The following is a 25,884-nucleotide window of genomic DNA, read 5'->3' as shown; positions in this document are numbered from 1 at the left end:
GTGCCCCTGCTGCTCACCTGTAGCGCACCTGCTCCACGGTGTCATGGGTCAGCTTGCTGCTGATGCTCTGGCTGTGAGGATTACCTGGCAGTTTACAAAGACAAAGCCATTGAGTCACTACTATGGTCCCTCCTTTTGTGTTCCTCCCAAACCTTCTCCCTCCATTTCTCACAAAGTTAAGCATAACACTACCATATGACCCAGCAATTCCACTCCTATATACTCAAGAAAAATGAAAACTGGTCCACACGAAGATGCATGCACATGACGATTCATAGCAGCTCTATTTGTAAAGCCCAATTCTGGGACATCAATGTACATTAACTGGTGAACAGAGAGATACAATGCGGCATATCCACACAAGGGAAACTTAGTCGGCATTAAAAAGGAAAAAATTACTGGCTATGTCATATATGAACCTCAAAAGCATGCTAAGTGAAAGATGCCAGACACAAGAGATCGCATGTTGTGTGATTCCATTTATAGGAAATGTCCAGCAGAGGAAATTGTATAGAGATACAGAAAGTAGTAGATCAGCAGTTGACTGGACGGTGGGGATGGAGATGGGGGTGGGGGAGGGTTGGGGAGCTGGGGGAGTAACAGAGATCCACTGTAAATGGGCATCAGAGAGCTTATTGCGGGGGAGCGGGGTAAAAATGTTCTAAGTAATGTATACTGATGGTTGTATAATGCCACTCAGTAAAGTTACTAAAAATCATTGAACTGTACACTGGAAATAGGTGAATTTTATGATATATAAAATATAACTCAAGAAAGCTGTTAGAGGAAAAAAAAACAACCCTCCCCTTGCGAATAAAACAAGACAGGATCCAGAACAGCATTTTGCAACTGGAAGTTGACTCAGAGGCAGCTGGGCCAATGCAAGAACTTTTTCTACAAGTTTCTAACAGGTGGCCAGCCCGGTTCTGTCCATTAACTGCAGGACACTAAGTACACAACCTCAGGAAGCTGCCTTTCCCCTAACCAGGAGAGAGTGCCACAAACGCCACTTGACCTAAGTTCCCATTTATTGCCCTGAGCTCACACCCCTGCTCCTGGCCCTGTTCCTGCAGAAACACATCTATCTCTTCCTCCTAATGTGTGAAAGGGGCCTTCATGACTCCCTCTACCTGCTTATTCTCAAGGATAAAGGACCTCCCACTTTTACCCTTCCTTTGTCAATTTCTACTCCTGGTGGCCTTTCTGTGTGTGTCCCAGAGTATCGTTGTCTCCTTTAAATCACAGTCCCCAGGCGTGAACACAGACCATTCAAAGGGCCTGACCTGCTGGGCCCAGTCACCAGCATTTCTCAGGAGCAGGATCCCACGTGCACGTTAAGGCAAGTCTTGGGATTTTTGTTCGTTTGTTTTAGAGTTTTTTGTTGTTGGTGTTGCTCTCTCAAACCACACTGTAGGGTCACACTGGATATCTGGCCATGGAAGCTACCAGTGTTCCTTTGCCATATCAGCTAGTAACCTGCGGGGCTTGATACTTACCCAGGTTACCTTTCATCACCTTGGTTTTTAACTCTACATCATGAATAACCACCTTCTGTCTCAATTCTGTCATTTCTCAGGCCAGCACCTTTCCCATAGTTATGACTCTTGCAAAGTTTAACAACGGAGAATTGCAGGTCTCTTTACAAATCATTGATTAAAATCAAGATAAAGTCCCTCACTGATGTCTTCCCTGGAGACTGTTTCCCAGATTTAAATATCTGCTGGCTACTGGGAGCCCTCGTATGGCATGCCAGGACCATCACGAACCCGGGCAGTGTGGTGGAGGTCAAGGGTTTGTGCTCTGAAGCCAAACTGTCTAGATACCCTGCTCCCCCAAGTTCCCCAGCTCCAGCACTTCCTGACTGTGTGGCCTCAGAGTAAGCACCTGCCCTCTCTGGGACCCAGTTTCCTCATCCGGACAACCAGAGTGGTAACAGAACCTGTCCCTTACTCGCAGCTTGTTACAGAAGCTGTCATTTAGCTTGTGGTGAGCATGGAAAGATAATAGAGATGAAGCATTTGGAACAGTACCTGAAGTGCAATGACTGCTCAGTACAGGTTATTTACGTATTATTGTTATTTATTGCTATTGTCATTACCACTACTACATCTACTACTATTGTTAGTTCAAACTCCCTTTCCCAAGTTACCTCCTGATCACATTATGCTGCTGATTAATGCCTTCAATGACTGCCCATTGATTCTCGAATACAGATTAAACTCTACAGAGGACCTGTAAGGCATCTACCTACCTCTCCACTCATACATCCACTGCTCTCCTCTCCTACCTTCCCTCTATGTTCTGGGCTCATTCCTGAAACCACAGCAAGGGCTTGGTTCATGCTGTTTCCTCTCCCTGAAATGCCCTTTGTGTCCTCTCTCCCAAGTGAATTCCTGCTCATCCTCCAGCATTCACCCCACTCCTAAGGAAATTTCCCTGATACTCACACTGCCAACCCACTGTCACTCTGCAGATCCAGACACCCCCTGCACTGAAGGCCTTTTGTCATCGCCCTTCACACAGTGAGTTACATATATTTGGAGCTCACTTGACGAAGGTCTTAAGTCCACCAGAGCCCATGAAGGCAGGGACTGTTTCCTTTGTTCCCATGACAGCACCATACCCCCACCTCCAGAGCGTCTCAACCAATATTTATGGAGGGAATGAATGAACATTCCTCCTATTGTCCCATTCTCTGCACTGTGCCAGTCCCACAGGGTTATCACACCACCAAATACAGCACCGTTGTACCTCTGTGCCCTTCTTGACACTGACCCCATGTGGCCCTGGGCCAGTTCTCCCATCCCAGCAACACATATGTTAGAAGGAATGACCCTGGGTGTTTGCCTGACCCCCTCTCCGTGGGGCTTATTCAGCTATGGGTGCTCCACTTGGTCCCAGTTTATTCACCCAACTTGAATTAAGCAGAGAAATATCAGCTGAACATAGTGGGCCAATGTTCAATGCAAACATCAGTTATGGTGTGTTTTTCTTTACCATAAACATTTTCCGTGAGATCACGCGTGAAGCTTGTGAGCTGACTCTGGGGGAACAATGTGGCTCCTGCATGGTCAAGGTAGACAGTTCCTGAAAGAAAACACAAAAGAAAGCTGTGGCTATTTTTCCGAGGTTCTCCCCTCATTTTACCTAGGTCTGGTTTGTGTAAGCTTGAGCACTGCCCATTTGATGCATTCAGACATAACATCAGGCCACTCCCAGCCTCTTGATAGGTGTTTCTTCATGCAAGGGTAGGCATGAGCAATGGAAACACTGCACTTTCAATAGTTAAGGACCTTTAGAGCCCTGAGAGAGCCGTCCTGATTAACCAGCTCTCTTATGAACCTGGAAGAGCATCCCATAAAGAGGAGGAGCCCCACAAACACCTGTGATTAATGATGGTGAAGCTAGTTCCCATCATGACTCATACCCTATTCTGCAGTTTCCATGCAGCTTCCCTGATGGGTGAGCCCTGATTCTGCTTTCCCATAGTGAATTCTACATTCGTCAATCCTGGAACAACTTTGACAGCGTCCAAGGATACGAGGAATAGAAATGATCTTTCCAGCCTCTCTCATAAACAGAGAAAGGCATATTTGGATGAGAGGAAGATATCGAGGTTTACCTATCAGATGGCCAAGATCAAAAGATTGGATAAATCACTGTGTGGGTGAGGGTGTGGGGAAACAGGCCTGCTGGTACATGGCTGGTAGGAGGGCGAATTAGTACAACTTCTTTATACACAACACTTTGGCAATATTGGTAACACTAAAATGCAAACACTCTTTGACCTAGCAATTCTCCTAGGAATTGATCTTATAAACATCCATGCTTTTGTGAAATGGCATGTCTATGAGGCGATTCAGTACAGCATTGTCTGCAATAGCAAAAGACTGGAAATGACCTAAATGTCAATCAACATGTATTTAAAATAGAGAATTAGTATCCAGTTATCTAGTACTTTATAAGCACTGACATAGAACAAACTCTGAGATACCGTGTTTCCCCAAACATAAGACCTAACGGGAAAATAAGCCCTAGCATGATTTTTCAGAAGGACATCCTCTGAATATAAGCGCTAATGCATCTTTTGGAGCAAAACTTAATATAAGATCCGGTCATATTTTCAGAGAAACATGGTACATTTTCAAGAACGTACAATGTAAATAGATTCATTCATTCTTTCATTCACTTAATATTTTTTGTTTTGTGCAGGATGGATTTTTTGTTTGTTTTATTGAGATATAATTCACATATCATAAAATTCACCCTTTTAAAGTATATAGTTTAATGGTTTTAATATATTCATAAAGTTATGCAACCATCACCACTAATTTTAGAACATTTTCATTCATCCCAAAATGAGACCCCGTACCTATTACCAATCACTCCCAATCCACCCAGCCCCAGCCCTGACAACCACTAATCTACTTTCTGTTTCCATTATTTCATACGAATGAAATAATACAAGATGTGGCCTTTTGTGTCTGGCCTCTTTCACTTAGCATAATACTTTCCAGGTATATTGTAGCAGGTATCAGAGCTCCATTCCTTTTTATGACTGAATCGTATTCCACTGTACGGCTAGACCACATTTTGTTGATCCATCTGCTGATGGACATTCGGGTTATTCCACGTTTTGTCTATTATAAATAATGCTGCTATGAATATTTGTGTACAGTTTTTTTTTTTCCCCATTCAGTGGGTTGTCCTTTCACTTCCTTGGTGGCACCCATTGAAGCATTAAAGTTTTCAATTTTGATGAAGTCCAATTTGTCTCTTTTTGTTCATTGTATTTTTGGTGTCATATGAAACCATTGCCTGCCTGCAAACGTCTCAGAGTGTGTGGTGCACCACCTCCCCACCCTGCAGCCTGCACCACCTTGGTGCCCATCACCCCTGCCCGCCTCCGCCCTGGGCCTGAGGGTGGGCACCGTCTGGATGCTTCTCACCGGCCCCAATCTACTCTCAGATGAGTGTGGTGCTTTGAAAAGTGTGAAAGCTATTAGTAAACTCTACTTTCCTCTATCAGGAGAAGTAACAGAAATTAATAAAGCTCTTGCAGGAAATCCAGGATTTGTCAACAAATGTTGTTATGAAGCTGGTTGGCGGCTCAAGATGATGCTGAGTAACCCTTCAGAACCAGACGAACTAATGAGTGAAGAAGCGTATGAGAACTACATAAAATTTATTGAGGAGTGCAAATGGAACCCCCCTCCCCGCCCCGCCCCACCTAATAAAGTCGTATGAACAACTTAATCTAGAATAGTTATCTTAAATTAGTGGTGGATAGAAGATTTAAAACAACTTTTAGTAATACCAATGGAAAAAGAAACTACAGCAATGCTACTGAAAGAAAAGACTCCTTAACTTCCTAATGATTGCAGATAAACACAATATGCCTCTCTTCACAACACCCTATGATTTTTTTAGGCTAGGCTAAAGTTATAATATTCAGAATTCCTGAATTTGTGGTAAAATCTAGTTATAAAAATTATGTCATTCAACGATAACATTATTACTTTAAGCCCTATATAGTATTGTAACTTGCTTACATCCATCTCTGGATTTGGGTCAAAATACTTAATATTTCCATTGGAAATAACTGGCAGTGGAGAAAAGTTCCTGTCAGTTGTCACTGTGTCAGATGATGAACAATACTGTCTTAATTTTGCAGTATACTGTGCTTGCTGGTGCTATTTTTAAAAAGTGAAGCAACAGCCTTGCAGGAGAAAAAAAATTAATAATAAAACAGTCAACTTCAAAAAAAAAAAAAATAAGGAAACCATTGCCTAATCCAAGGTCCTGATGATTTATGTTTATGCTTCCTTTTAAGAGTTTTATAATTTTAGCTCTTATATTTAGGTCTTTGATCCATTTTGATTTAATGTTTGGAATACAATGTGAGGTAGGGATTCACCTTCATTCTTTTACATATGGATATCAAGTTGTCCCAAGAGCATTTGTTAAAGAGACTATTTTTTCCCGTTAAATAGTCTTGGCATCCTGTTGAAAATCAATTGACCCAAGATACATGGATTCATTTCTGGATTTACAATTCTACTCCATTGGTCTGTGTGTCTATCCTTCTGCTAATAGTACATTGTCTTGATTACTGTTACTTTGTATGAGTTGTACTTACTTTACTTTTATAGGAAGTATGAGTCCTTCAACTTTGTTCTTTTTTAAAATAGCCTTGGCTATGTTCTGGGTCCCTTGCATTCCTATATGAATTTTAGGATCAATTTGTCCATTTCTGCAAAAATGTACCTGGGATTTTGATAGGAATTGCATTGAATCTATAAGCCAATTTGGGGAGCATCGCCATCTTAACAATAGTAAGTCTTCCAATCTGTGAACACAGTATGTCTTTTCATTTATTTAGGGCTTTTTTATTTATCTGAATGATGTTTTATCAGTGTGTAAGTCTTATATTTCTTTCGATAAATTTATCCCTATGTATTTTATTCTTTTTGATGCTTTCCTTTATTCCATTTTCATAGTGTTCATTGCTAGTGTATAGAAATTGAGTTAATGTTTATATATTGGTCTTTATTCTATAACCTTGCTGAACTTGCTTTTTAGTCTAGTAGTTTGTGTGTGTAGTCCTTAGGGTTTTCTATACACAGATTATGTTATCAGCGAGTAGAGATGTTTTACTCTTCCATTCCAATCTGGGTGCCATTTATTTCATTTTCTTGCCTGTCTAGAACCTCTAGTACAATGTTGAACAGCAGTGGTGAGAACAGACATCCTTGTCTTGTTCCTGTTCTTAGTCTTTCAGTCTTTTACCATTAAGTATGATGTTAGCTGTAGTTTTTGGTAGATGGCCTTCATCAGGTTCATTAAATTTCCTTTTATTCCTAGTGTATTGAAAGTTTTTTCCACGTAAATGTATGACTTCGTCCAAAAAATAGTATTAAAATAATGTCCTCTTTTACTGAAGATTCAGAAATGCCAACGTACATAACCAAAAGAAAAGCTTTTGTCCACCCTGCTATCAGGAAGATGCTTGTGTGAAGTCCTGGCATACATGTAGAACCTAAGGGGCTGCTGGTAAGGGCACCACACACTTTACCCACCGTCTTCTGCAGGGTCAGGAAGCCATTTGGAAGAAGGCTGCTTTGGCCTTTGGTCCAGTAGTTAATTTTGCAAAACAGGGCAGACAGGTTAGATCGCTAGAGATCTGATCTTAGAAGGTTCAACCAGCATAGTGTTAACAGTGCAGAATCTGAGTCACCAAACCTAAATTGAATCCTACTCCAATACTAGCCATTCTGGGTCCCTGTTCCTTTATCTGCAAATGGGATGAGAGTTAAACAAGTGGGTATGTGACAGTCCCCACTCCAGTGCCTGGCACAGTAAACACTGCACAAGGTTCAGCTGTTATTAGAAGTAGGCAATTGACCCCGAAACCAATTGGCATTAGGTCTTCAAGGAAGGAAATTCCAGGATCTAGTCAAGGTCATGCTCCTTCTGTTCTCAGTTCCACTCAGCATGAGTAACCAGTAAGAAGCATCCTGGGGCTTCAAAAACCACTTGAGCCATCTATTCAATATGCTCCCTTCACCAAGACAAGGAAATTCCCATCCAATTGATTAGGCAAAATATTTCAGACTTAAAGGTTAAGCATTTAATTAGCCAGAGCTACCACTTAACCAGACAAATTCTCAAGCCTACAGAAGAATTATGGGGAGAGGGGGAAGAAAGAGGAGATGAAGGTTATGTTATTTTGGGTTACTTTGTTTTTCCCCACCGCCCTATGAGGAAAAAAAACAGTGGCTATGTTCCAAGACTCCTAGCAGTGGGAGGGAGCGGTGAGTTTAATCCACAAAAGCTGACTTCAACTGTAATGTATAGGAAATGCTGGACACTTGCATTAAATAAATATATAGACAGATAAATAAGGATACACACAATAGTACCACAAATATAGACTTACGACAGTTTGACAACGCTTTTTTTGACTTTACGATGGTGCAAAAGTGATACACATTCAGCAGATACCATACTTCGAATTTTGAATTTTGACGTTTTTGCGGGCTAGCGATATGCAGCGTGATTTTCTCTTGTGAATTCTGGGCAGAAGCAGTGAGGGTGTTTTCCACCACGAGGGTAAACAACCAATGTTCTACAGCATTATTCATTGTGTTGGGTGATTTTGCTCAACTCTAGACTAATGTTAAGTGTTCTGAACACGTTTAAGGTAGGGTAGGCTAGGCTATGATGTTCAGTAGGCTAGGTATTAAGTGCATTTTTGACTTAATGACATTTTCCACTTATGATGGGTTTACCGAGAGGTAACCCCAGGGTAATACAAGAAGCATCTGTACAGTGGATATTAAAGAGGCTCTGAAGCCCAACCTGAAATCCTGGCTATCACATCTAAAAGATACATTTGAGGGGAAAGGTGCTATTCTCGGAAGGGCAAGAGTGAAACAAGGAGGGACCCAGGACACGTCTATACTTTTCCAGGGTGATGTTGAGGGGTCAGCCAATGATGGTGTGAGGAATCGGAGCTGGAGGGGATTAAGGAATGAAGGAGGTGTGGTGCTGACGTAATTACGGGCTGAATGATTACAGCCTCTGAGATTTGCTTCAAAAGAATAGGAAGCCTCCCTTCCTCCCTCTGCACCTGTGGATGTTCATTGTCGTAGTCTATTACATGAGTAGGAAATTTCTATAATCCAAACGTTCAGAGAGAGAATGTGGAAGCAGAAGGACAAAGGGCTTGTCTCCAGCAGGTGACTTTACAGCTTTGAACAATAGGGAGGGAGTAGAGAGAAGCGGCCAGAAAGCCCCCTGGCTCTCTCCTGAGCCTAAACAAGGAAATGACCATAGAGCTGAATGAGATACCTGATTAATAAGAGGTAAGTCACGGTTGCTGATCTGCCACAAGCAAGGGGCCAGCCACCAATTGTTCATCACGACATAATAAATACACCTCAAATCTGGTGCCGGTACCGCGGCCTGCCCACTTAACCTTGAGGACCTCCCTGCTCAAGAAAGCCCCTCACCCAAGGTCCCTGGCAAGAAGGTCACGCTGACCCCGACCCCTGGGGGTAGCGGTGGGGGCGGGGGGGAGGCTCGCGCCCTGCAATAATGTGTTGGGAACAGCGACAGGGTCAGACTGAGCTGGATTTCAAATTTAACCACGTTCCACCTTGTGGAACTCAAAGGCACGATGTGATTCCTGTCCTCGTGTCCAATTTACACGTTTGCTTGTACTCAAAGCTCAAATTGCACGGTTTGCTAAGTCTTCAAGTCCCCCAGCGAGCTAGAGATCGGAAGCATTGTTCTGACTGCAAGAGTGAGAAAAATAAGCCTTCGAAAATAAAAGCTGCTTGTGAGCCATCCCAGAAGGCTGGGGTGCAGCCTTGGGGTGGCCCTGCCCAGAAGGCGCAGCCTCTCGGTCCCCACCCGGCCGGCTGCCGGAGTCCTAGTGCCAACGCCGCGCACTGTCCGCCCACACACCGCTCCTGTCCCAAAGCGAGCATCCAAACACTCACAGCTGCACATGACTGCATTTGCAAATCCGGTTCCAGTCGGACCTCTTAGAGTTGGGAGTTTCGCAGCTGTCAAGGGCAGAATCGTAGGCCCTATGAGCGGAGGGTGGGGACAGCTGTAAAAGGACTACGTCCGTCTGTACCACTGGAAAGTCTAAAGAGCAAGAGTAGCAGGAAGTCTTGGAGCTGCAAGTGGGACCTCGGGGAGCCGTGTCCAGGAAGCGGACTCGTGGACGCGTCCCTCCAGGTCTTTCGATTTCAAATGCTCCCCAAAGGAGGTAACGCCGCTCGCACCTGGAGCAAAAAGCTCCTTCCACGTGGGTTCTAGAAACCGCGTGCCCACCCTCACCCACGGCCGCCCGGCCAGCCCCGCGCCGGTGCCCCCGCCAGTCTCACCTGCCAAGCGGCCGAATTCGCGCGCCCGCAGCTCGGGCAGGCTGCGCCCGTCATACCCGTAAACGAGTAGCTGCGTGCTCGAGTTCCGGAACTGCGCGAAGTCCAGGAGCTCGGCTCCGGGATGCGCGTCCTCACAGGCCATGATCCAAGCCTGCCCGCCGCGCGGAGCCCGGAGAAATGTCGAAACCAGCCGGCGAAAACTCCACCCCCGCCACGCCCGGGCCGCGCCTCCCCGCCTGCCAATGGCACCCGGCCCGGGCCGAGAGGCGGCGCCTAAGGGGATGCGCCGCGCTGACTCAAGGAGTTTCACTTCTTCCTGCCCTTTTCCCACCTGGGAGCGCGGGGAGAGAGTGTCCGTTTTTATTGTCGCTTTGAACAGCTTCCCAACGGAGCCCACGGAGATGCCCCGGACACTTGGAAAACGAAGTTCTCCTTTATCTGTGGTGTCACAGACAGGATGATGAAAGAAGCAACGACTTGCTATTTCCTGGTCGGCATCCAGGAACTTAGCGATCCTACCCGCCCGACTGTCCCGGGCCCGATCTCCTCACAGCTCCTGGGACCCTCACTCTCCGTGGAGGGACCGTCGTGTCCTGGGCGAGGCGTTTGCAAGAAGACTTCCCGGGTTGGAGCTCCCCACAGGGGCGTGCGCTCGGCGTTCCTGAGAATGCGCAGAGCAAAGGGTGGAGGAGGAAAAAGATTGGGTATCCACGAGGTTGGTTAATAAAATTTCGGCGGCTGCGTACCGCGCAACCCGGTAGCTAAGAGGTGACCAGAACAAGAGCGCCGCCTCCGCCCCGCCCTTGTACCCACGTCGTTTTTGTCCCGGGGTACCGTGGCGTCAAGTGTGGAGCGGCAGGCCAAACCCACGTTTGGGACGTGCTGCGCTGGGCTCCGGGGCGGGAGGGCAGATGCACCAACTGGGGCCCGGTATGAGGTAGGGGGCCCTCAGGTTCTACCCCAGGCGCGGGGCCCGGCTCGGAGAATGGAGTAAAAGGGACCAGGTACTGGGTATCCATCCAGGCGAGGGGCATGGTATGGAACCAAGTTGGGGGAGGAGGGCAATGCGGAATCTGATTCAGAGCGGGGCATCGTGCTGGGGTCCTAAATACGGGATGCAGATGTGGGCCAGGTGAGGGAACCCAAGGTGGGCCCCCCCGGAATGGACCAGGAGTGGGACGAGGTGGGCAGGGCGCCCATGCCACAGTGAGGCTCTCCTCTAGACCATGCTTTTCCGGTGTTAACTTGTGCAAATCACCTGGAAGCCTACTAAAATGCAGACTGATTCTTTGCGTTTGGGGCCTGAGGTTCTAACTAGCCTGTATTTCTAAGTAGCCTGGATGATTCAGACTCTGGGGTCCCTGAACTGTGCTGCAGGTGAGGGCCCAGGTCATTTTCCTGGGAATGTAAGGAGCATCTCTCCTAGAGTGTTCTGTGGCCAAATAACAAATCCCAAATCCACAGGGGTGCTACTTTAGAACAAGCTTGCCTAGTGAACAATCTGAATGAGACAAGTCAGAACTTTTTTTAAATTTTTCTTTTTTTTTAATATGTTAGTTTCAGGTATACAGAACAACATAGTGATTAGACATTTATATAACTCACAGCAATAACCCCAACAAGTCTACCTACCCAACAGTGTAGTAATTAGAACATTATCCACTATATTCCCCATGCTGCACTACAAATCCATGTGACTATATTTTTAATTATAGTGGACATTCAATATTGTTTTGTATTAGTTTCAGGTGTACAGCTTAGTTTTTAGACATTTATATAATTTATGAAGTGATTCAATTCTCTGCTTCATCTAATGTCCTGGTGATTCCTCCTAGTGCATTCTTCATTTCAGTTATTGTATTCTATACTTCTGACTGGTTCTTTTTTATGGTTTTTATCCCCATTCTTTATGCTTACTATCTCTGTATTGAAGTTCTAAGTTCCTTAAGAATTCTTATAACCAGTGTTTTCAACTCTGTCTCTGGTAGGGTGGTTGCCTCCATTTCATTTAGTTCTTTTTCTGGAGTTTTCTCTTGTTCTTTTATTTGGGACATGTTTCTTTGTTTCCTCATTCTGGCTGTCTCTCTGTGTTTCCTTCTGTGTATAAGGTACATCTCCTATGTCTCAGTCTTTGCCGGGTGGCCTTATGTAGTAGGTGTCTCTCTGATCACCTGTGCATGTGTTCTAGAAGTGTCCCTTGTGTGTGCTGTGTGTGTTCTCCTATTGTAGTTGAGCCTTAATTGTTTTTGGCGAATCAATGTGTGGGATTGACTCTCAGGCTGACTGGCTGTGAGGATTGGCTCTGCCCACAGCATATGAGATGCTGTGTGGGGGCTGACCCCTCAGAGGAGGATTTGCCTAAGTGGGGCTCTTGTGCCTATTAATACCACCCATTTGGTGTGCCTCTTGGGGGCTAATCAGGTAGTCCTCTGGTGTGGTCTGAGGCCAGCCTCTGAGTGTGTTGTTTCTTGTGCCTCCTGGGAGGGGCTCCCATGCAGGCCAATTTCAGCCTTGCCTGTGACCAGCCAGGGGCTACTGGTAGGAGCTATGAAACTATATGCAATTAGTTGATGTCTGTGTTGGACCTAGAGGCATGTGGGGGTGGCCTTGCTGTGAAGTGAAGTCAGCTGCAACCAGTATTGGACTTGGGGCAGCTTAGCAAAAGGCCCAGAGCTCCCCAAGCCTGTTGCCACCTGCTGGCTGCTCATCAGGCTCTGCGGCTGAAAGTGCGTGGACCAGGCTGGTTGACCCAGTGTTGACAATGCCCCTAGTGATGCCACCCAAGTTTGGTGGGGCAGGGTCCCAGGGTGTGGCCAGTGTTTTTCATAAAGTTAATTCAGATTCAGTTTGTGCACCACTACTTAGCCTGTCACCACTCCACAAAATACCCAAGAACACTGTGGCCAGCCATAATTTACCTTGGGCTCACAGAACTCTGGGAGCTGCCCCAGAAAGGTTGCAATATAAGCTGGGGCTGACTGTCCACCACCCAAAGCTTCCCAGGCTGTCGCAGGCCATCTGCTGCTGTACAAGCCTCTAGCAGCTTGTGGGGAGGGGCTGACCACCCAGGAGCTGAGAGCGCCCCCCATCAATGCTGTGCTAGCTGGTCAGGGCTGAGTCTCCGGGAGTCATAGGATGTATGTAGTCAGTGGTTTTTACAAAGTTAATGCAGATTCAGCTCCTGCCCAGTGCAGAGTCTTTGGCCTCTTCACAAAATGCCCCAATACCACGGCCAGTCACCACTCTCCTCTGGCTCACAGATCCCCAAGAGCTGCTAAAGAAAAGCTGCAGCACAAGCTAGGGCTGACTGCCCATCATCAGAAGTTTCCCACACTGCTGTAGATCAACCGCTGCTGTACAAGCCTCCCACAAGGTTGCAGGGTAATGCTGACCACCTAGGAGCTGAGAGTGCCCCAGGTGATGCTACATTAGATGGATGGGGTCCAAGGGAGTCACCAAGGTCGTACATTGGGTGCACATGCAAATTTTACCAGACCAATGCAGTCTCAGATTTGGCAACCCTATGGGTGTGGGTTCAACACAGGAAAGATGGTGCCGTCCTGTAGGTTACACGTGAGGCGGGCTCCACTCAGGGATAATGGTGGCTGTCTCTCTAATCCGCACTCGGAAGCCACACAGCTCAATCTTTCCCTATATGTTTCTGGTACCTCTCGAGTCACTGACCCTCAGCTGGAGCCCAGGGTTAGTGCCTGCAAGTGAGTGACTCTATCCACAGGCCCTTTAAGAGGACATCTGGGTTTCTAATTGCCTTCAATCTCATCAGGATGGACAGATGGAATCCTCGCTGATTTTCACTGCCAGATGTTTTGGTGTGGTGCTGGAACTCCTTACTCTTCAGGGGGAACCTCCACTGCCAAGGTGTCCTTTCCAGGGCTCAACCACTCCCTGTGGGTTTGGGGTCAGCCCATTTTGGATGTCCACCCCTCCTACCAGTATCAATGTGGCCTCTTCTTTATATCCCTAGTTATAGGGCTTCTGTTGGGCTAATCTGATGATTCTCAAGGATAATTGTTCTAATAATTTAGTTGTAATTTTATGTCATCCCAGAAGGCCAGCAGGCATAGTGTTTACCTATCCACCATATTACTCATCTTCTCAAAAAATTTTTTTATTTTTAACTGGTAAAATACACATAACATAAAATTTACCATCTTAGCCATTTTTAAGTGCACAGAGTTCCATAGTGTTAAGTATATTCACATTGTTGTGCAACCAATTTCCGGAACTCTTTTCATCTTGCAAAACTGAAACCCTGCACCTATTAAATAACAATTCCCCCTTTCTCCCTTTCCCCAGCCTCTGGCAACCACCATTCTGTTTTCTGCCTCTGAATTTGGCTACTCTATGTACCTCTTGTAAGTGGAATCATACAGTATTTGTCTTTTTGTGACTGCCTTATTTCACTTAACATAATGTCCTCTAGATTCATCCATGTTGTATATGACAGGATTTCCTTGGGCTGAATAATATTCCATTGTATGTATATACCACATTTTGTTGATCCATTCATCATTCATCAATGAACACTTGGATTACTTCCACCTCTTGGCTATTGTAAATAATCCTGCTGTGAACATGGGTGTACAAATGTCTCTCTGAGATCCTGCTTTCAATCATATGGTAATTCAATTTTCAATTTTTGAGGAACTGCCATTCTGTGTTCCATAGCGGCTGCAACATTTTACATTCCCATCAACAGTGCACAGGTATTCCAGTTTCTCCACATCCTCACCAACACTTTTCTCTCTCTCTCTCTCTCTCTCTCTCTCTCTCTCTCTCTCTCTCTCTCTCTCTCTCTCTCTCTCTTTCTAGCAGCCATCCTACTGAGTGTGAGGTGCCATCTCACTGTGGTTTTGATTTGTGTTTCCCTAATGACTAGTGATATTGAGCATCTTTTCATGTATTTATTGGCCATGTGAGCATCTTTGGAGAAATAGCTATTCAAGGGCTTTGCCCATTTTTTCAGTCAGATTTTTATTTTTCATTGTTGAATTGGAGTTCTTTACATATTCTGGATATTAACCCCTTATCAGAGATGTGATTTACAATATTTTCTCCCATTCTGTAGGTTGCCTTTTCACTCTGGTAATTGTGTCCTTTGATGACAGTGCAGAACACTTGAAGTTCACTAAAAATCACTGAACTACCATTTCGTCAAGAAATATCTAAGCCCTTGGCTCTGCGCAGGTCACTATATGCCCAGGAGGATATGAAGACATTATGCCAACAGCCATGTAGGGAAATGAACTGTTGAACATCTGGCCTCAAGGCCATGGGGTCTGAGTGCCCCACCGCTGCTTCAGAATGCAAGTGAGAGTTACAGGAGAGAGGAAAGGGGCTACTTCCAAGCAGGCAGTCCAGGAGAGGCACCTTAAAGGAAGAGCCTTTGACCTGAGCCACAGCAGTGAGCCTGTGAAGAGGGGGAGAGTGGAGCTGTGAGCCTCAGCCTCTAATTGGCACTCAGATTCCCTGGGCCTCTCCTGCCATAAAAAGAGCCTGTCACAAATCAGACTGCTTGCTCTCACCAATGACTTGTCTCACATGTGTTCATCATTCAGTGAGCTCCAGGGTCCTGTGCTTAGGACGGCCACTGCCTCGTCTCACTTGGTCCAGCTGCTGTGCCTAGGGCCCCGGAGGAGCCTGAGCTGGTCCAGGCTGCGGCCCCAGGCGGCCAGTTTCTGCACCCAAAGTTTACCGCTTTGCAGGGAAACAGCTTTCAGCTCCTACTTACAGCCCTCTCTTATACAAGCACCATGAAACCTATGTGCCTAGAAGCCACGATTTCGTACTTCAAATCCCTCCCCTTTGGTGAGGTTTCTTCCCTGATCCAGCTCACCGAGCCCGGTTCCATGTTCCCTGGCAATGGGCTCTGTTTGAGAGAATCTCCACCACACATAAGGCATTCGTTCATGTATTCTTTCATTCACTGATTCCCTTGGCACAAGTTGAGTGAGTGCCTCTCAGAGTTAGTCTGTGGTGGTTGAGGAAGAAGGCAGGGCAGGTTTGGGGGCAGGGTTTGGAAGGTTTTAAGCCAGGCTAAGGGACTGAAATTTTATTCTGAAGATTTTTGAGCAAGAAAGTTTCCCTAAGAGGTGATCTGGGCAGAACTGTCTAATGGCCCATTACCAGGATGGACGGGGTGGTAAGTGGGGGCAGGGAAACCAGTTACAATGTCTGGCAACTGTCCAGGCTTGAATCACGGAAGATGAAAACAAGCTTTGGCAGGGACATTCATTCAGTGCTCACTGGAGAGCTGCTCCCCACTAAGAACATGGTTGGTGCCGGGAAGACAAGAGTCCATAGGCAGCCCCTGGGCTCCAGAGGCCCCCGGACACGAAGGAGATGACTCTGCACTCATGTCATCCCCCCATGATGCAGAAGTGCTGGGGGAGGGGCCTCCCACAAAGGTTGAGGCTTCGGAGGTGACAGACTCCCCTACCTGGGACTCCAGAGGGTCCTGGAAGAGAATGTGGGGTAGAGAGGGCAGCACTCCATGTGCAAAAGCCTGCAAGTACAAAGAGGCTCAGAAAATTCCAGAAGCAGGGCTTTCAATGAGGCTGGACAACAGGCCGCAGTTGTGAGGGGATGAGGAGTGCAGATGGGGAATGAGAGAAGCGAGTGGATCAGACTGCAGTGCAGGAAGACCCTGGGGAGTTCCTGTAGGAGAGTGGCTGCATGGGAGGTGCGTCTGACACCCCTGAGGAGGGGGCAGGGGTGTGGAGAAACCGCAGGCAGCACTGTCCACCCGAGGCTGGGTGGGAGTCCTGCTGAGAAGCAATGAGGACCTGATTGGGGGTCCCAACAGTGCAGAAGTGATGGAATTCAGGGTAAAAGGGGGGACAGAGGGAGGACTGGCTCAGGGTGACTCAGTACTGTTGGACTGGGTGACCGGATGGATGCGAGGAGGAGGTCAGACACAGGGCGACAATCTGGAGTTCGGGTCAGGACATCTGTGTGGAGATTCAGGTCCAGGGCTCAGGAAGGACAGTGTCCAAGGTTGGGGACACAACTCCTGGGAGGGGTTACCCCAGGAGGTCTGGAGTACTCATGGAAAGAGGACAGAGCCCAGGGGGATAGAGACATTTAAGGGGCATTTGCCTCCATGCCACGATGGGTGGGAAGGTACAGAGAGGTGGGAGGAGAGCCAGAGGAATGTGCCTTGGCCGTATCTAAGGCTGAAAGATTCACCAGATTATTGAACTTGCTGGTTAGGGGGTATGTGGTGTTATCTAGGTGGGTATGGAAACTCCATTATAATGGCCAAGTCTAAGATGGTGAGAAACGGGAGAGGTTTTCCCACTGGCTTACGCCCTCAGGCCTCATGATCAGGGACGGAGCTGCAATTATGACGGATCAAATTTCCTGCCGAGTCGTTAGGATGGACGGTGGGTGTTTCACAGGAGACTGAATTTGGTTTGGATAATGAAATTAATTTCGTATTTCCTGCTAGAAAGAAATGCATACCTCTCTAACAATGAGAACCTGCTGACCTAGATAATCTGATACCTGAGAAATCAGAAGAGGGCCTGCCCAGCAGGAAGTAATAAGAGAGACAGCAATGGAGCAGGTTTTTCTCCAGAGCCTGGCAGAGGAGCTTTGGTACAAACAACTTGAGAGCAATGGAAAGAAAGATTAGAAACTCCCGGAAGCTTCCTCCCCTACAGTGACAGGAGACCTTTTTTGTGAATAGAAGCTAAAAGGGCAAGTCGGAATCACAATATGCTTGGGAACAAGGCTCCATTATATCTAACCCCATAATGGGAAAACCAAAAACCCATTGGGGTGGGTGGACCCAGAGCAAGAATCTTCCGGAGGCTGTTTTCCTGGGGGCTCGGCTTCTCCCTGTGTTCATTCAGCGGTGGGTCCACTGGGCCAGGTCACCCCTTTCTTTGTCCCTTCTGTGTTGACATCTCCCTCCTGCTCTTTGCCCCCTACAGCTTTGTGCCACCGAGCCAGGGAAAGGATCTGGTACCAATTATCCTATTTACTGATTGGTGGATTACATGGCAGAATGCTTCCTCCAGGGGCCAGCCATCTATGTTGTCAAACCCTTGAATTCAGCAAATATTTGACAATACACTGTGCTAAATAAGCTAGTTGCTGTGGAGAAGGAAACAAATCTGATGCCCAGATAATTAGGCTTTAATAGGCTTGTACAGTGGGCTTTCATGGGTTGCCTACCCCCAACCCACTGCCCGACTTTGCTTTGGAAAACCACCCCACGTGGAGCAGCCATGTGGTCCTCATGGGCCGACACTGCCTCCAGCTCCAGAATAGTAGTCTCATGGCTCTTGCTATCAGATGGGCAAGCCCAAGCCACTCAATGCGTGGTTTTCCTCTGCCCACTGTGATTCGTTCAGGATGTTCTGGTCAGAGTAAAACTAGGGACTTTAATGTTTAAAGGTTTATCCCTTTTGATATGAGCAAGGAAATCTGTAACCCCAGGGGCTGCTTTCATCCATGAAGGAGGGCAGCCTTAGAAGAAAGGTGAAACCTGGGAGGGCAAATCTGAATTAGAGAAGGGGAAACAGTGCCCTAATCAAACTATACATGAACTTTGTCTTACCACTGGAGTTTTGTTTTTTTTCAGTGTTGCAAGCCAATAATTCCCTGTATCATTTTGAGACAAGCTGTCTCATCACAGAAAGATCTAATTGATACAACTTAAGACACACATAAGGGGCGGCTGGGTGGCTCAGTTGGTTAAAGCATGAGCTCTCAACAACAGGGCTGCTGGTTCAATTCTCACATGGGCCAATGAGCTGCGCCCTCCACAACTTAAAAAAAAAAATAAAATATATATATATATATATATATATATATATATATATATATCTATATCTATATCTATATCTATATCTATATCTATATAATAGGAAATGACAAATACCACAAAAGAAAATACTATGGAATGCAGAGAAAGAATACTTGAAACGAGGGGACTAATAAAGGTCCCTAGAGGCAACATGGACTTAGCTTTATTTAATCATAATAGTAACAGTTACCAATTATTGGCATCATATATATATATATATATATATATATATATATATATATGTGTATATGTATACGTATACGTATATGTATATGTATATATATATATATATCCAGGCCCTGGGCTAGCATTTTTTCATGCACTAGCTCATTTAATCCTCATAACAACCCTGGGTGGTGGTTACTTTTTACGAATTGAAACTGACATTTGTTCTTCCAGAATAAAGCACCTCAATTCTCAGCTAAGCACATGGCCCCCTGCAATAAAAATTTCATTTCCAAGCTTCTCTTGAGATACGGTCACAAAATTAAATTCTGGCCATGGAGATTAAGCAGAACTGTGTGAACGTCCAAGAAGTTTTTTTTCAAAGTGAGGAGCAAGCCTTTTCTTATGCCTTCCACCTTTGCGCTGGCGGGAATGCACAGATCATGGCAGGAGGCCAAGCAGTCATCATGGGTAGTAAGGAAGCCAGACACCGAGAGGATGGGAGACAGCAAAGGAAAGAGCCTGGGCCCCCATCCTAGTCTGTCTACCTTGATTCCTTTCAAGAGAGAAAACATCTATCTTGCATAAGCCAGAAAGAACATTTTGCATTTTCGTCAAACTGATCCACTAATGTTATCACCATTTACAGAGATGAGAGGAAACTTACCCTTAGTTATAGCTGGTGTGAGCCGGGATTCAAACGCATTTCTCATTCCTTTAGTCCAGGATCCAACCCCCACCTAAACAGCCTTGAGAAATACATAGAATTTATACAGAAATTGGTAGAAGGCCTTCCCTTCCTCTTACCGACTACCCCAGGATTTTCTACGATGGTCAGAATTTCTCGTTGAAAAAAAGAGGGATTGTGTCCTTTTATTTCACTGCTGATTTGCATAGTTTCCCTCTAATTCCCACATTCTCCCTTTGGAATCAATAACCAACTCTGCTTCCCCTGAGGCTATTAGGAAGATAATGATTTGGCTCCTTGCCATCCAAGGTAAAATCTACTTGGAACAACAACCTAATTACCTCTCCTCCATCTAGGAAAGTTGTATAGGTCAGAAGACAATTGCTTAGGCTGGCGCTTGGCATCAATCTGAACTTTGTGCCCTGAACCAAGCAGAGGAAGGAGTTACCAGGGAGAAAGGAGAAGGGCAGGTGGGGATTTTGAAATCCTCTTCCTCTGGAACGAAGTTCCAAAACAGCCTTTTGGCTTTCGATACCACAAATTACTACAATATGGTTCAAAGGGTGACCTTTAGCAGACTAAGACCAGCATGTGTAAAATTACCATGTATGTGTATGAATTACAATGCAGACCGCCAAGTGCACAGCAAGTCCTCTGAACCCTGCCTGAACTGAATTACCCGTGTGATTACTGAAGACGCTTCAGGAAAACTATCTACAAACTCAACGGGAAAAACAGTAACCAACCAGGAAGTCAGTCTCTCCAAGACTAGGTCTGCTTTCAAGGAACCTTCGGGGTTTCAGTTCTGTGCTGGAAAAGGCTCTAAAGGACTGTTAGTCCACTGAATGTGCTCTGGAATCCCGCTCACAGGGATCTAAACAAATGCTGGTGTGCCGATGAGGTGAAGACTCAAGTCCTTCCGCTGGTATGCAAGGAAATAGCAGCTCAGGGCCTCCTGGCTTCTAAGCTTGGGAAACTCAGATGCTCAGTACCTTGGGGCAGACACGCGCACACACCTGAGGAGTTTATACAGACTCAGTCGTCTAAAACTTCTCTGTTCCAGTTTGAGCACTTGAAATGTGGCTATTCTTAAATGAGATGGGCTCCGTGTAAAGTGCCCTTTATATTGTACAAAATATAATCAATAATCTTTCATATTGATTACATGTTGAAATGGATATACTGGATTCAAACAAAGGTGTCATTAAAATAAAATTTACCTGTTTCCTTTTATTGTGTGGCTAATAAAAATGTAGAATTACAGGCGCTGGGGTGGCCGTGGGGATCTTTGAGGAAGGCCCACTGAGGCAGCACCGGGGGGGACGTTGCAGCACCAACCTGCTGGCTGCAGAGGCCACAAGTCTGGAAGAGCAGCTGCAAGGATGCGGAGAAATGCTGCTGATGGCTGATCAAGTCCTCCCTCGGATGGGCAGAGCCTGGTTTCCACCTGCCATCATGGGTGTGTCTTTGGTGTTTCTAACTATCTGCTATCTATATCCACCTGTTCTGTCCGGTGTTTCCTGTTTTGTTACGTTTTTGTGCTTGGCTGACTACCTTGTTCCCATTCTAGTGCTTAGAATTTTTGGCTCCAATAACTGGACCAACTGAGCAGCAGCAAAGATTCTATGAAATTTGCAGCAACCTAGTAAAAACAACGCAGAGCTGTGGGCTGCTGGAAACCCTTCACACTAAAGGAAGAAAAGCCGAAAATGTACTTCGCGACCATGATCCTCTCTCGCTGCGGCTGTGTGGGTGGGACAGCTAGCCCACGACCTTCTTCTCACCTGATAGTGACTTTCTTATTGCTTCCTGGACTAAACCAACATGGAATCATTTTGCAGTACATTGGAATGGCCAAAAGGAGGTAAACAAGCTTCTCAAACAGAGAAATGAATAATGCATCTACTTTATTCAGTGTGATTAATGGCACATACCTTGTCCTTGGGAACAGTTTCTATTACCGCATTTCCAGTCTTATTTTACTATAGTAAATTTATAGTAAATAAATTATATTTTACTTATAGTAAAATAAGACCGGGTCTTATATAATAAATATAATACCAGGTCTTATATTAATTTTTGCTCCAAAAAACGCATTAGAGCTGATTGTCTGGCTAGGTCTTATTTTCGGGGAAACAGAATAGGCACTTTCCTTTAAAATAATACAGTGGTGAACTTCACCTTTTAGTACAGTTCAGAGTGACTTTGGATAATTGCTCAAGTTGATCTTTGCTTTAGCTAGATACGAGGTGTGGCGCTACAGGAAGCTGGTTCTTCTGTCTGCTTAAAAAACTGGCTTCATGAATACAGACACCAAGTTTACCACTTGATAGAGACCAATTAAGACTCATTCCTCATTCTGTTTTTATTCCATGGGAGAAGAATCCTCACGGAATAACATGAAACTAACTCCACGCTCTGGTGATTTGGTGCTCCCTTATGTAAAACAGCAGTTTGTAGCAAACACTGATCCTTCTTCTGAAATGGGAAATCTGACAGGCTCACCGCTCTTGTCCCCTTGCACTTGGACTTCAAGTTAGTAGGTCCTTAAAGGCTTTTTAATATAATAGCAGGCTCCCAAAAGTTTGGATTTAGGATTTTTAGCATACTTTAAATTTCAGGTTTTCAGCTGACTGAAACTAAAATACGTACGAGATTAAGACTCCTGTTTGTGATCTGCGCTCCAAGACCAGCCAATGAAGGACGAAAGTCTCCGTGTTTGGTAAGATTCAGTAGAAAACAATCTTATCCTACAAATTTTGCAAGACCAAAATAAGCCTTTGAGAAGATAAGCCTCAAGATTCTCATTTTATGGTCATGTTGGTTGCTTTTGTCCCCATAAATCTGGCCTAAGAGGTGGTGCCCATGCTGGCATCTGCCTTTTTTTCCTAGATCTTTCTCTGAAGGATACAAGGGTAGTGGTGAAAGCAGCCTTATGGAGATGATAGATGGCCCTAGGTCTACAGAGATTTTGTGACTCTGGGAAAGCATCTTAGAACCATTCTCCGTCTCAATAGCTAGAAGTTAGTAGTTGAAATCTGTAGGAATAAGCCTCTGAGGGCCAAAAATGTGACATATTTGGGAACAACTCTTAAACTCTGATTAACTAGCTGTAATATAGTTCTGTGAATTTATTGCACTGATGCTGTAAAACCTAGACCTTGTGGTATATCTGTCCCTAAATAAGTGGTTTTCTCCCCTTCAATATTGCTGTAAACAGTGGCACCCATGTAGCACGTTTGATTTTTTTTTTAATGTTTCAAATGAAAACCACCAACTACCTTAATTTACATGTCTCCTCATTGTAAATAGCCTGTCGTTTTATCTGGATATTTTTGTATATACATGTTCTACCATTTTAACTACTATTGTTTTAATTCCTGTATTATTTCTTCTACTTTGTTTTGTGAAAAGGAGAAAAAATAAAAGCTGGAATCCCTAAAAAAAACACCAAGAAACAATTATATATGTCGCTGACATTATATTTCTATTGGATTAGAAATACTGGATAGTGTTTGTCTAGAAACCTCTATTTAGACAAAACATCACGTAACTCCTTTGGAAGCAAGATGTCATGTTGGATAACGGAATATACTTCCACCAAGAAAATCCTCACCGCCCTTCTTTCAGCACATCGTGTACATATTCCTTTAATTGCCAGTTTGCCTGATGACTCCATGTTCCAGCAGGGTCAGGGGGAACCTCCACTCTCACACCAGTCTTTATTTTATTTATTTATTTCATTTATTTATTTAAAATGAACCAATCTTTTATTTATTTTTATTTATTTATTTTGTAAGGAGGGCACAACTCCCTCTGGCCCATGTGGGGATCAAACCCGCCACCTTGGTATTATCAGCACCAAGCTCTAACCAACTGAGCTAACCGGCCGCCCCACACCAGTCTTCATAGTGCCTCTCACACCCCCTCTGAACCTCTCCCCACCCAACTCCCAAGCTCCCAAGTCTCGTGCCTGCCTCCTAAACCTTGGCTGGCACATCCAACATTCTGTTTCTAGCACCTTCTACCCTCTGCTCTCACTACTCATTATCCCTGGGGGTATCCTTTACTCTCATGACCCATTTACGTGATTTCACATACATTCAGAAGACTCTACTTTTCAACTCATACGTCTATGAGATTAAACGTCAGGATATTTTACTTTAAGTCACACCCTAAAAGAAGAATCTATGTACTTTTAAAGACTACAACAAATGAGTAACTGTAGTTCAAACTTCCAACCGCCTGCCAAATTCCGAGAATGGTTGGTGTGTACTGGGAAGAAAGGGTCAAGACCACACTTTGTGTGGTCTGTTTATTTACAAAAACGGTTTAGATAAAAATTGAGTAATCTGGCTTTTCTCTCTTTTTTTATTTTCTATGTCCTTCCTCTGAAGAGGGTAATAAATACTGAAACGTCCCAAAGAGGAGCATGTGAAAAGAGAAGGCCCAAAATACAAAATTAGGCAAGTTTGGTCACAAAGGAAGAATAGAACAGAGGTTCTTAATCTGGAACACACAGAGGCAGGTCTGAAACCCTGGCAATATGGGCAAGGTTCTGAGGGTGTGTGCATATGTAACAATGTCAAGAAAAGAGTCTGTAGCTTTCATTAGACTTCAAAGGGTCTGCAATCCAAATTAACACTACTGCCATAGGACTTAAAAATGAAACTCAGTGAAATTATGAGGTAAAGACAAGTAACCTATTTATATGATAAATATTTTAAGACACCAATGAATATATGCTTGTAATTATTAAATCCATTACAGTGCACATCTGTTCACTCTGTGTATCTTCACAGTATGATCTTCACCACAACTTGCAAAGTGTAACCATTCAGTGCCTTCTGCTCCCTTCTGTTCCGTTTTTCCATTACAACTCTTCCAGCCTAATTTTCTGATAGCAAGTGTATGACTTTGGCTAAAACAAAAACAGAGAAATCATGAAATGAATGTATGCTATGACTACAGAATATTTTACTGGGTGCTCACCTACATATTAATTTAACTAGTTTACTCTTACTATTAACCTTGTTAATATAAACGAAAGTTGAAACCTGAAAATCAAAATGTACAAGTTTTAAAATACCATCAATAATATGTTAGCAATTTTATCCTAACCTTGAAAACATCTTCTACTTAAAACTATCAATATCTAACTTACTGACGACATCACCAAAAAGAACAAGAAATAGATGATTTTCATCAAATTTTGTTCTAATAATCAGTGGAATTCATGATATGGCTATTAAAATCAGCCTTTCAAATACCTTTACTAAATGTGTTCCTTTAAGAATTCCAACTTTGCAACATATTCTAGATTATTTTATTCTTTTCACATCCCTATGGCATGGATGGACTCCTACTCACATTTTACCACTGGGTAATAAAAGATAGTGAAAGATTTAATAAACTGTTCAGTGAAAGAACACTGGTCTCCAGTGTAATCTTCAACTGCATGACCTTGGGCAAGACACTCATATTAATGCCCACCCCGCCCCCATGGCAGACCTACAATGCTCCCAAACATGGATCATTAATACATCTCTATGAAAATACAATATCCCCTATAAATTTAACCTGCAAATTAGACCTCCAAACCAAAAAGGAATAAAGTGAAAAACCTAGATTCTTTGGCAGTAAAGATTGAAAACAACGCCAAAGCACATATAGATTTAAACTGCAAATTAGATCTCCAAACCAAAAAAGAATAAAGTGAAAAACCTAGATCCTTTGGCAGTAAAGACTGAAAACAACGCCAGAGCACACATATATTTTCAAATGCTAAGAGTCCCTGTCATCAGATGCACTCTTAGGATCAAAAGGTAGGAATAAAGTATAACCTTGAAGGCATGAAACACATTTTAAAATCAGTAGACCAGAACCCATGCAACCAAAGGTATGAGCCCTTGCAAGTGGCCCCTCTGGGAGGTCACACACATTTCCACAGTGCTGCCGTGCCTCAGGGCGTCCCGAAATTCTTCTACAGGAAATGCTCCCATGTTATAAAGGCTATGACTTAGTACTCTCAATGATAGCTCATCTTCCTGTGAGGATGAATTTGAATACGGAAAGCAGTCAAGTTATTTGGAGATGAGCTTTATTAATAAAATGATTCCTGAGCTTTTAAAAAAAAACAATCAAAATGAGTAAAACTATAGAAGATATCAAATTTTTGTTTGTTTGTTTGTTTGTTTCATATCTAGTAAGCCAGTTCTGAACACAATTTCTAAAGAGAAGTTCCAAAAATATTTGAAGTGAGAGCACCGTCACTGGACTCTCACTTGTTATTGACC

The 25,884-nt window shown here is 44.5% G+C and overlaps 2 protein-coding genes and 1 pseudogene across 5 annotated transcripts in view; 1 reads left to right on the top strand and 2 right to left on the bottom strand.

The window, feature by feature from the left end:
* Window positions 1-10,444, bottom strand: part of MOCOS (molybdenum cofactor sulfurase) — a 47,298-nt gene extending 36,854 nt beyond the window's left edge. For 2 of the 3 annotated variants that reach the window (XM_088797961.1, XM_088797960.1), the window contains exons 1-3: window positions 9,900-10,159; window positions 2,998-3,087; window positions 18-84 (exon numbers count right to left, since the gene is read on the bottom strand). In XM_088797961.1, coding sequence (XP_088654087.1) covers window positions 18-84; window positions 2,998-3,087; window positions 9,900-10,041 — 299 coding nt within the window. In that variant the 5' untranslated portion in view covers window positions 10,042-10,159. Of the gene's footprint in view, window positions 1-17; window positions 85-2,997; window positions 3,088-9,899 lie in introns of all 3 variants that reach the window. The other variant, XM_019740835.3, reaches the window with a different exon arrangement.
* Window positions 10,445-20,844: 10,400 nt separating this feature from the next.
* Window positions 20,845-21,576, top strand: LOC109452088 (ADP-ribosylation factor-like protein 6-interacting protein 1 pseudogene; annotated as a pseudogene).
* Window positions 21,577-24,277: 2,701 nt separating this feature from the next.
* ELP2 (elongator acetyltransferase complex subunit 2) overlaps window positions 24,278-25,884 on the bottom strand; it is a 37,800-nt gene continuing 36,193 nt past the window's right edge. For both annotated transcript variants that reach the window (XM_019740818.3, XM_074340123.2), the window contains one exon: window positions 24,278-24,509. In XM_019740818.3, the coding sequence (XP_019596377.3) occupies window positions 24,353-24,509 (157 nt within the window). In that variant the 3' untranslated portion in view covers window positions 24,278-24,352. The remainder of the gene's footprint in view (window positions 24,510-25,884) is intronic.

The sequence above is a fragment of the Rhinolophus sinicus genome, chromosome 4, assembly GCF_057876585.1.
Source record: "Rhinolophus sinicus isolate RSI-liver-muscle chromosome 4, RSI-T2T, whole genome shotgun sequence".
In the NCBI taxonomy this organism is placed as follows: Eukaryota; Metazoa; Chordata; class Mammalia; order Chiroptera; family Rhinolophidae; genus Rhinolophus; species Rhinolophus sinicus.
The sequence above is the reverse complement of the archived record's forward strand: the minus strand, read 5'-3'. Positions and strand labels throughout refer to the sequence as shown.